General features: G+C 35.4%; 1 protein-coding gene across 1 annotated transcript; it reads right to left on the reverse strand.

The window, feature by feature from the left end:
• Positions 1 to 512: 512 nt before the first annotated feature.
• LOC125823322 (ferredoxin--NADP reductase, root-type isozyme, chloroplastic-like) lies at positions 513 to 7761 on the reverse strand. Its single transcript, XM_049502714.1, has 5 exons — positions 7620 to 7761; positions 7451 to 7507; positions 2817 to 3143; positions 2011 to 2230; positions 513 to 1214 (listed from the first exon to the last, which is right to left on the reverse strand). Exons 1-5 carry the CDS (start codon positions 7641 to 7643, stop codon positions 718 to 720), a joined length of 1125 nt encoding a protein of 374 aa, XP_049358671.1. The 5' UTR covers positions 7644 to 7761; the 3' UTR covers positions 513 to 717.
• Positions 7762 to 11930: the final 4169 nt, after the last annotated feature.

Here is an 11930-nt window from a genome sequence, read left to right on the forward strand (position 1 = left end):
ACAAGATTATTTATAATGTCGATAGAGGAAGTTGATGAAACAAGATTAAACAAAAGAGAATAAGTTCTTTTTTTTTTCAATTTAATATCCCGGTCATTTAAGGAGACAAATTAACCAAACTTTTACATGAATTTAGTTGAGTCAGGCCAAATTGACCCATAAGTGGAATCATTCTGAACCCAAATTCGGACATACTACACTTACAGAGACGAATTTTGATACTCCTACGCCATAGGAGTGGTACGAAGAGAGATATTTTTCATCAAAAATAAATAATTTTTCAGTACTTGATAAGTAAATTATTTAGGCAATTTTTCACTTGCAGCGGCTGGCTTTTTTCTTAGGCTATTTAGTAAGGCTAGATTCAATAGAGGCAATCCATTTAATCATTGAGCAGCTATCCCTATGAAAATGCGCCAATCAGAGACATTTCAAAAGAAATACAGACGGTGCAAGGTAAACTGCCTCAAGTACCAACATTTATTATTTCATTTCCCTTGCAACATGAACAATTTGTATATCAACTAGTAATACAATGTACCATCTTAACTGCAGCAGTTCAGTTGACAACAATCAAGCACTGATTGGCATCTTAACTGAATACAATGTGCCATCTTAAGCTGCAGTTAAGATGGCACATTGTATAACAACTGCTTGCTAAGTTCAGTTGACAACAATCAACAATCACAAACAAATGCAGCAATTAACATTTCCTAATTAGTAGACTTCAACATGCCATTGCTTGTTCTTTTTGAGTTGTGAAAGCTTCTGCTCCCAGCTCTCACCTCTCTCCTCAGCAACCCTCTTCAAGGTATCCTGGATTCCGGGCATCATACCCTTCAACCCACAGAAATAGATGTGAGCTCCTTCATCCAACAGTTTGAAGATCTCATCGCTGTATTCCTCAATTTTATCCTGAACATACATCTTTCCCCCTTTATTGTTCTTTTGTTCTCGACTAAGAGCACGGTCATATCTGAAATTGCCTGGATAGTCACTGAGATACTTGGTGAATTCATCGTCGTACAGAAGGCTATCAGTGTTTGCAACTCCAAGGAAAAGCCAAGCAAGACCATTAAACTTGATTGGAACCGACTCCATGAACATACGACGAAGGTAGCCTCTGAAGGGAGCCACACCAGTTCCAGTTCCAATCATGATGTGTGTGGCATTTAGATTATCTTCAGGTAGAAGCATTATCTTACCAGAAGGACCTGTGAAAATAATCCAAAGGGTGATCAATGAAGAAGAAAACTGAAACTCGGAGTGTTTCACCAATAAACATGCAGCCCACCAACATTACAAGTATCTGAGAGCTACATGAAATAGCCTATTTAATTGCAAAGCATCACCATACTTAATTCTCAGCAGGGTATCTTATTTAGAAATCAGAAGCGCGTGGTTAGAATTTAGAGGGAAAAGGTGACAGTGTAGGAAGACCATTGAGTTAAGAAATTCTTTATTGGGAAGTTAGTAACTAAAAGGGTTAGTAACGCCAAATCCAAATCTAGAAGAGGTAAACAACAGACCAATGAAAGGCAAAATTTACTTCCTTTGTTAATAATAGTAAGGAAATCATTAGTTGTACAAATTACAAAATAGGCATTTAAGGATTCATCATATGATCAGATAGTCAAGGTAAATTGTTCAAGAGATAGTGATGAATAGTGATGGACAGCGATGCACTCTTAGGAGAAAAAGTACGCATATCAGCCGTCAATTTGAAGCACACAAAGAAAAGGCAAATATCTTCAATCTGTTATGCTGTACTACAACCTAAAGGTCAACTGAACAATATAATTTCCTGCTGACAAGACCACTTTTAACAGTATGCTGCCTCAAAGATCATTTCTTTGTCCCTCTTCTGAAATGTTGGAAAACCTACTCAGTGAGCCAAAATGCAAATGAGATCAGACGTGACAAATTGAGAATGCAATGTATGGAAGACGAGTAGTGTTGGCATGCAGTCTTCTTTGAATAACAACTGTAAAAGGACTATTTAGATTTCACCTGTGATCTTCACTTTGTCACCAGGCTTCGCATTGCATAGAAAATTGCTGCAAACACCATTTTTGGATGGGTCTTCTTTTCCTGTCTCAGGATCATAGTAGACAGCTCGTCTGACACACAAGCTGGCCGTTTTCCCATCAAAAGAGTCCCCATATCTGGTGGATGCAATTGAATATAGACGAACATTGTGGGGACTCCCTGGTTTCTTGGGGTTTTCACCCTGAAAGATGTTAAAAGTGAGACTCTGAAAGACTGGTGGATGAAGAAATTATACAAAGCTTATACTGAGGCTTGGTATAAATAAGGATATTAGCGTCATGATATCACTTTTTTATAATTTTTGCAACGCAGGGGGGGGGGGGCACCCAAACTACAAAAGATTCAGGTCAAATATAGTCGGACGTAAATAGTATCAATGACCAAAACATCTGATATGCAGAAGCTAACATACAAGCATGCCAGGGCTAAGACTGGATGTAACACAATACCTTTTTGGGCCCCTTCCATCTATTTTTTTTTTTTTTTATAACCGAGAAATCCGTATGTGACCCCTTCCATCTATTGTGATGTCAAAAGTGAAAAATAGTAAAAATAACAAGTGAATTGATGGTAATGTCCTATTAGTGACAGCAATGAATATGGTTGTCCTTCAAACTGAGTACACCTAATGGAGATGTGTTTGAAGCAAAGAGGACATGGATTTTATTCAAAATGTTATATAACTGGTCCTATATATTCAAACAGGCCAAAGCAAGAAAGTTTTTCAATGCAATAAAAATAATAGGGAGAATGGAGCCAGAACTTACAGGAGGAACGACACCATAACTTTGTCCTTCCCAGTAAGGAAGGTTGCCATCATGATCAATGACAATATGACAAGTCTCCCCAGGAGCTTTTGGGCCTACAATCCTTTCAACAGAGACAATTGTCGCTGTGTATGGTTCCTTGGGCTTGTAGATATTCAAGGGTGGTTCTTTTGCATCTTCAAGTGATAAAGGTGAAACTGAAACCTTGGCTTTGCTAGCTTGTTGCACTGACATGCAAACTATGTATTGGCTTCTGGATCGTGCCGCTTTTAGATCAATAGATGGCATAGAGATGCATAGTTTATCACTGAATGTTAAGCTTGTAGCCTGCAATAATGAAATGGATATCAATTGGGGATAAGAAAACATTTATTAGTAAATAGCACTCTGTGGTTTAGTCAAATCACTATCAAACAGTCATTGAAACAGACAAAACATGTGCTTGCATAGATCAGGAAAGACATATTCAATTAAGTGTAGATATCCACCGATGTAAGTAGCTATCAGCCAATCACATCCTACTTTATTATTCTTTCCTCATTAAGTACGCTGTATGTTATCGGAGTTCCTAATGTCCTTTGACTCACATGATTTTGTTCTTTATTCATTTGATGGTTTAGTTCATCTCTCTATTTTGTTCCTTTTCTTGTAGTTCTTGCTGCCCATATACATTTACGACTCACCTTGGCGCATGTTGCATACCCGTCAAATAATTATTTTACTGATGAAAATGGAAACATGTTCTTAGAACAAAGATATATGCACTAGAATTAAGCAAGGAAAATCTAAAAACTGTATGCCACCAATATAGGATATTTTCATGCTGGTACATATACCAATACACATATTAGCAACAAAAAGACCCAGAAATGAAAAACAAATGTTCTTACTTGGAGACATCTAAATGATTTCAAGACCACAAAGCAGATGTAGATGTATGAGTTACTTATAAAGAAAGAAACTTTAGGATATTTGCCTATTTGGGATCATATACAAATCAGAATATAAAAAAGACTAGGCTTTGTAAAGATGTGTTGATCAAAGAAAAAGCATCCTGGGTATAGGGAGACAACAGACTCTGCTCTCCACTTTTTTCTCAAGTGATTCTTGACATAACAGCTTAGAGACGGGTCAAAAGTTATCGAACACATGACATCTGCATTTTTTCAGGACTAAGGATATACAGAAGCTGATATCCACAAAAAAACTGAGTGAATATGTAGGAATCAGGCTACATCCTTGGAAATCACCAGCAAATGCCGAAACTTAGATCATAATATTCTTCATTGGCTTAAATACATATCCCCCCCCCCCTATCCCACCCCCACCCACATTTGTACAAAATCCCTTTGACACACTCCTGGAAAAGCTTTACACACCAATGCTTTTCCCAACCATAGCTTTTACACACCTCTTCAGTATTTTATCTTTTTTTTTTTTGATGAAGTAATTAGTTCTATTGCAGGCATCAAGTAGATGCATAATAGTTACAAAAGCTTAGTAGCAAAAGGTCAGCTCTCCTTTACATTGTTAATTAAGAGTCGGGGAGCTGACAAAGTTCAGAAATGAATCAGGGAATCTAGAGGGGATAAATAAACCCAACTATACAAAAACATAAGGCATTTAGCTTATTGGTAGGTAGTTGATATTCCATCAAAGCATCTTCTATTCCTTTCGTTCCAGATACTCCAAAAAATGGCTGCAGGTATCATCTTCCAGATTCTCTTGATGGTGCTATCAACTTTCCAGCAACTCCAGCTTATCACAACATCCCTGATATTCTGAGGCATGACCCATGTGAGGCCAAAAAGAGCTAAAAACATACTCCACAAGTATGTCAAGCACCAATGTTGCCGTGAGACAAGTCATTAACTCAAAAAAGTACTTAAAAATACAGCCCTTCACTGCAAGAATTCAAAAGGAAAAGAACCCAAGGGAAAAATATTCCTGTGACTATCAGTTTCACTTTGACAACTTTTTCATCTCCTCTTCTATCCACCTCTCAATTCCCAAGAAGCAAAACCCAAATACCACAACCTTCCTAAATCTACAAACCCACGAGTAAAACCCATGACCAGTTCTTGTTAACGCCATTAACAGAAAAAAAACAGTTTTCACATCAATTTTACCCCATGATAGACACACAAAGAGCAGATATTTCATGCGCCATCTGTTGCTCGATCGTTAGCTCATACTCTCTTCACTGCTGCAGCCCTTGCACAACCGCCAGACAATGTAGATTTTCACACCCACAACCATCTTAGTGTACTTTTTCCTTGGAAAAAGGGACCCTTGCCTTGGACAACTTTTCCAGCTCCATTTCTCTTCCCAACCTTTGCAGGATTCAAACAAGTCATATTCGGTCTTTTCTAGCAAAGTGTTTGATTAGTCCCTTGTTCATCATTTTAATATGTCTAGTTTCTCATTAATTAGATCAACCATTTACATTGACAAAAAACACACTGATTTTTACACCATTGAGATAAATTTTGGGATCAAGAGCGGAAAAAACTCTTGTCTGGTTTTGAAACATCTTTTCACAAAAAAGAAAAAAAAGCATCTCTTTCACAAAGTCAATATACTCAACTTGTGTGCAATGAGGATGAAGGAGAAATGTCAAGGAATTAAGAAGTTGGGACCAACGATAGCAAAACAAAGATAAAGAAGGAAGTGAAGAATGAGGAACCCGTGAGAGATATTCAAGAAGGTCATTTGGGAGAGTAGAAAAGGTTAGCATTCTAGGAGCATGGGGATCAAACTGAAGCACATCAGTTGTGATTAATTTTAGATCTTTGGAAAGAGAGAACCATCAATATTTTGTCTTATGATCTATACGAGCATGAAGACATAGCAACATTAGTTAAGAGACAATTGAGCAAGCCTAAATGTACAAGGCACACAAGTTGATTCAAAATATCATTTCATTAAATCTATCAAAATTGTGATCTCAAATGAGCAAGCCTAAATGTACAAGACTCTTATTTACGAGTTATCCTATGAATTGTGATCTCAAACAACGAGTCGTAGTTTGACTCATATTGAGTGTAGTAAAAAAACATAGGTCAATGGATTCTTAGTTACGAGTCATGGTCTCAAACCCCAAGCCATAGTTTGACTCATATTGAGTAGTATAAAAAATTAATTTTGGGATTCTTGTTCATGAGTCAGTCACGAGTCGTGCAGTGACACTACAACTTATAGCCTGATACATATTTTCTGTTTTTTGCATTTTTAGTTTATTTGAGTCTAACCTATGGCGCCAAAGAACAACATCAAACGAGGACCACCAAAAAAGCAAGGCCAACCCCAAGATATGTTCAACCATTACAAGATGAACCTAGTAGCTTTGACAAAATAGACCAGACACAGCCCATGCCTCGAGCTACTAGGTTGAGAACTAGAGAGCAAGCCGAGGCTCAATCTATAGCCAGGAACATGTCACCACTCCCTAGAATGAAAAGGGATAGGGCTCATTCAGTTAAACTAATGGTGAAAAGTCTGGGTCTGGTGACTCAAAATATGACAATAGAACTTGTGAGGAGAGTTCACATGCCCATACTACCTTTCTGAAAGGAGGAGACAAGCTGAGTTATGGGAATTCAACCTAGCTTAGAGAGGACACTCGGTGGAAGATCCCAAGCATGTAGGCTATACATCAGAAGGACTTGGCCTTGAATTAAAAAGGAAATGTAAAGAGGAGAATCTATGAGGAGCCTTACATACAGACTTTCGGGTTCAATAATGTACAAAAGATTGGGGAGCTATCTGATAAGTATCAGCTCAGTTGGATGAGAGCACCCCGAGCAAGTATAACTCAAAAATGGTGCAAGAGTTGTATGTTACGTAGACATCCACATTGAGAACTTGAAAGCTTTAGGGAAAAGTATATAGAAGAAACATGCCTTGGCTACAAAACAAGTTCGAGGTAGGCAGGTGGATATTTCTAAGCACACCATCCCACACTTCTTATTTGTCCCTTAATTTTGGTCCCGATCAATACTACAAAGTATGAATATTGGGCAAATACTATGAAAGATGTGAAAAAAATATCACTAGGGAAGATGCTAAAGAAATTCAAATGGATTGCTAGTATTAATTTAGATCTTTGGAAAGCGAGAACCATCAATATTTTGTCTTATGATCTATATGAGCATGAAGACATAGCAACATTAGTTAAGAGACAATTTGAGCAAAGCCTAAGTGTACAAGGCACACAAGTTGATTCAAAATATCATTTCATTAAATCTATCAAAATTTAAGCTAATTTTAATCAAGATCAATTACATTTCGCACCGCAAGAGGGAAAGTAGATGGGAGAGGAATTAAAGAGAAACATTGAAGGAAAAAGGGGGAAAGGCACATTGACTGTCACAGCCACCAATTGGACTCACGCTACACACTAAGATAGAAACCTTAGTCCAACACTCATACAATTGTCCATCAAATATCTGAAGTAAACAGTTATGGGACATGTCAAACTCAAAAACCTCCAGAGACTGGCGAAAAATACAAAACAATTTATTTTTTCTTTTTGTTGAGAAAAACAAATCAAACCCCCTTTTCTGCGCAGTGCTATTTCAGTTTATGTGTTAGGAAATAGAAACTAATAGCAGTGACTATAGATATTCAAGAACTTTAAACGTAGATCTTCGGAAAGAGGAATCCGTTTGGAGAGGAACCGCAACTGACACCTGCATGCATACAAGAAAACCTTGTTAAACCCCATGATTAACAAAAGCTACCAACTAAATAAAAATGGAATCTTTTTTTAAGTACATAAAGAAAAAATTGAAGTGGAGTGACCTGAGAGATAGCTGAATGAGCCATGATCGGATCAAATGATTCTCTCCTTGTGGGTCTGATTCTACAACTTTGTGGGTAGGAAGATTAACAAAGATGTAGGAGCTTTTACACCTGGGAAGACGAAATAGAGAAGTTGGCAGGCCAATAGAGGGCTGCTCTATTATATTTTTTTATTACTCATATATACTCTCCATCCACTTTTATTATATTTTTTCAATTGTATTGATATGAAAAAAAAAAATTGTAATTTGTTGTATTTTTTGCATAATTTTTTAATATCTATATTTTTTGTTTAAAATATTGAATTAATGTAATCTAATTTAACTTTGAAAATTAATCTAATTAACTTTTGAAAAATGCAATATGACAATTAAAAATGAACGAATTGAATATAAATCATCAACCAGATGAAATCTACTATTAAATAAACAAGTGTACTACTCTCTGTCCACTTTTAATTGTCATGTTGCACCTTTCAAAAGTTAATTTGATTAATATTTAAAGTTAAATTAGATTATATTAATTCGATATTTTAAATAAAAAATTTAGATATTCAAAAACTATACGAAAAGTAGTATAAATTGCAATTTTTTACATATCAATATGATGAAAATATACATCATAAAATATTAATCAAAATTATTATTATTTGACTCTAACAATGAAAAATTATGACAATTAAAAGTAGACGGTGGTAGTACTTGATTTGATCCTTTGGAGTTCGGCAAAGGACAGATTGATGGCTTTTCAGAGTTCAATTTCAATTATGAGGGCTCTTCTGTTGTTTAAGTAACAATATTATGTTTTATTTTATTTTAAAAAGGTTCATTCACTACTTAGTATTTAAAGACGGAATTCATTAGTGGCCTTCTAAATTTGACATTCACTTTCACTTGGACACCTTAACTAGAATTTCTTCATTTTAGACATCTCATATCATGTCTAACTATGGCATTTTGACACTATTTTAGCAATCAGTCGAATATATAAGGTGTGTGTAACACAATCGCCAATGACGTGACAAAGTGGCAAATTCAATAAATACATTCATCATTAGCCCGAAAATAATTCTTAAATAATGAATTTTGAGTTTAAAAAAATGACTAGTGACTCGATAACATATGGCATTTTTTAGCCGAATAATTTTAAAAAAATAATTAACTCCAACCCCTCCTCCACCCAGATTTCTTCTCCAATCCCTCGATGTTCATCTTCTATCCTCCTCCACCCCCCACCCCCCCAATTCGTCTTCTCCACCCCAACCCCAACCCTTCTCTTCTCTAAAAACAATTTCAATGGAATTTAACTAGTTCTTTAAAAAATAAAAAAGAATTACAAAAGTACAACCTCTTTTGCAAAAACAATGCACATTCAAATTCATTTTACTTACAATTTCAAAAAAAAAATTGAATTCTCGCAATCCAAACAAATATTTCCAGAAAAAGTTTATTTGCCATAATTTGTTTTTTTTAAAAAAAAAAAAATTATGTCGATTTTTCTAAAACTATTTCAAGAAGGGAGAAGAGAAATAAAATAAGAAAAGATGTTTAAATTTGAGGAAAATTCTTGGCGCTAGAATTCGCTTGTTTGTCTGTGGAATTATGAAATTTAATTCATCATGAAAAGCGCTTAAGCTTGAAAAATAGTGGCTGAAAAATGGAGAAAAATCAGAATTTTTTTTTGGCAAAATAAGGCTCTCAAGTGCTGGGTGTATCACACTTAGTATGCCATGTCACCAAAAAGTGTCAAAATAACACAACGAAATCTGATATGAGGTGTCTAAAATAAATAAACTCTAGTTGAGGTGTCCAAGTGAAAGTTGGTGTCAACTTTAGGTGACCACCGATGGGTTCAATTAAGAAATAACCTATGTATAATTAATGCAAACATTATTAATACACTCTACTTAGCATTATTCTTATACACTCTACCAAACGCCATAAGAAAAATGTTAAATAGGGTATATTAGTAATGTTTGTATTAGTTATACTTGCATTAGTTATGTAGAGATTATTTCTTATGAATTATTTGGTTTGGTGTATTAAAAATACATACATTGCATAATTTTAAAAAAATACATTTATTTATAAAAATAACCTTCACAAATATGGTAAAAAGATGTAGAAAAAGTTTTTAGGGGCAATGTTGTCTTTAATAATACTAATAAATGCATTTAAAGCCTTTACACTACTAATATCGTGGATTTCTATGTAAGGGGTTGTTTAGTAAAGCGTATTAGAAGATATAATGCATGCATTAGCTTTGTGGTACCTTGTTTGGAACACATATGAATAATAACTAATGCTTATATTAGTTATATACTTTATTATGTGTTAAAAGTGTATTAATAATACATGAAAATTCATGGTATTAGTAATGAAAAGGGTATCAATGCATGCATTAAGATGGTTAAAGACCTAATTGTCAAAATCTTTTTTATTTTTTCCATCATATTTGTGTAGGGTATCTATGTAAATAAATATTTTTAAAAAAGAATATACAATGCATGCTACTTTTTATACACTAAACCAAAATAGCATGTAGTTATATTCGTTTTTCAATCTTATTTCCCCCAAGTTTTAATTCAAAGTTTGCATTTGGGAACTCAATTTTCTATTGAAATTTTATAGTTTTTGTGAGAATCAGCTAGGAAATATCTTTGTGAGATTGTTAGGCTCGTTGATTACGTGAGTAAAACCCGTAAGTTTCCTTCCCTCTCATCCGTTCTTAGTCTTCAATGGTGAGGTGTTGATCTTTAAGGAGCATGAGTTGTTTGGGCTCGACTTTGAGCTTAAATTATGCCCGTATTTGGTTTACGAGCTCCTTGAACCGAATGAGACCTATTGACGGAGTCAATTTCATGATTCCTCATACGGGTGCCACGAGATCGTTTTTGACTCATTTTTAGTCATGTCTTTAATTATTGCGAATTGGGTGTCAGAATATCTATATTGACATCGTGATCTATGGAAGTGATCAGAGGTGGTTCACAAGGGTAAAACTCCAAATTAGTTGATTTTTTAGTGCACCTGATCAACTTCGAGGTGGGCTACAACTTACCGATCTTAGATTGAGCTTATATTGCTATTTACGTGTTGTTTAGCTAGTTTTGGAGGGTTCTTAATATGTTTCATTTTTAGTTGATAGAAATCCTGCCTTAGCCTTCATTTCGAGTAATTTTGGGGTAATTAAGCATGCCTACCTTATTTGTGATCTTGTACCAAGCCTTGTTGTGAATTCATGTTCTTTTTACTGTTATTCATGACTTCTTCTTAGCCTTATCCTAAGCTTAGGCTAGTGATTGCCTTAAAGGTTCTTTTTGGAGTGGTTATGCCTTAAAAATCTTCTGACGTCGTCTCGAACGGTTCAATCTCCATCTAGACTGATGTAGCAAACTTGAGTATGATAGTATGGTCTTTCGATCGTTTTCAACTCCTCTCTTAATGGACTTTCATTATAACTCCATATGCTACGACCCTTGTATATTTCATTGTGATTTTGAGCCTTAATTGTTACATTGGATTGAGACTTGAGTTTTGAGTTGAAGTGGGTCCGTTGTGACTTTGAAAGAGGTTTCGTTCTATGGTTTATTCCCGCGTGATAACGAATGAGTGATTATGGAGTCCTACAGAGTATTCTAGCCATAGTTCGAGGTCCAGTCGCACTTCTAATTGTCATCGTTCGAGGTTCGGGTGCATCACTACTAACTGCAGTTTGACGGGTTTGAGTATTTACGTCTTGTGTTACTAGAGTTCTTTGGGGTGCCTTCGCGACAGTTCAAGTCCAAGATCAACCGTTTTAGTTCTGGGTTATACTTAGTTGTAGCTAGGGATATCATTATTATTTCTATGTACTCATCAGGCTTATAGGCTCCAATTGGATTATTTACCTCGAGTATACCTTCTGAGCTTATGAGGTCTAATTAGGTTTTAGTTAGTTGTTTCACTTTATTACTCTGTTCCCACTAGACTATCGAGGTATATAGATAGATTTTCCGATGTTGTTACATTCATATGACCCTTAGCTACCATTTATTTCCTCATTTTCATTATGTATTTGCTTTCCAAGGTCAATCGGTCTATGATACCTATTGTTTTGGTACTCATGCTAAGCTTTTCATTTGTTTTTCCTGATGTAAATTGAGTGCCAACCGAGAATGTTGATTTCTGTGCAACAATGGGGGCTTTCAAAGATAGAGGAAGAGCTGATGGTGTCCCAATTTGACTCATCTCTGTATGTATATATTTTTTGGCTAATCTTTTGTATTCGATACAAGTATGTACTTATTTTTGGTATTTTTAACTAGCTCAT

This window comes from Solanum verrucosum, unplaced genomic scaffold (genome assembly GCF_900185275.1).
Source record: "Solanum verrucosum unplaced genomic scaffold, falcon-dt-bn FXZP01000214.1, whole genome shotgun sequence".
Taxonomy (NCBI): Eukaryota; Viridiplantae; Streptophyta; class Magnoliopsida; order Solanales; family Solanaceae; genus Solanum; species Solanum verrucosum.

What these genes read in the sequence shown, in the direction of transcription:
- LOC125823322 (XM_049502714.1), bottom strand. Translation starts at nt 7,643, where the DNA reads ATGGCTCATTCAGCTATCTCTCAG. An exon ending in TCCGAAGATCTACGTTTAAA is followed by an intron (nt 3,144 to 7,450) that starts GTTCTTGAATAT and finishes TCATTATTGCAG; the next exon opens with GCTACAAGCTTAACATTCAG. An exon ending in TGACAAAGTGAAGATCACAG is followed by an intron (nt 1,215 to 2,010) that starts GTGAAATCTAAA and finishes TTATTTTCACAG; the next exon opens with GTCCTTCTGGTAAGATAATG.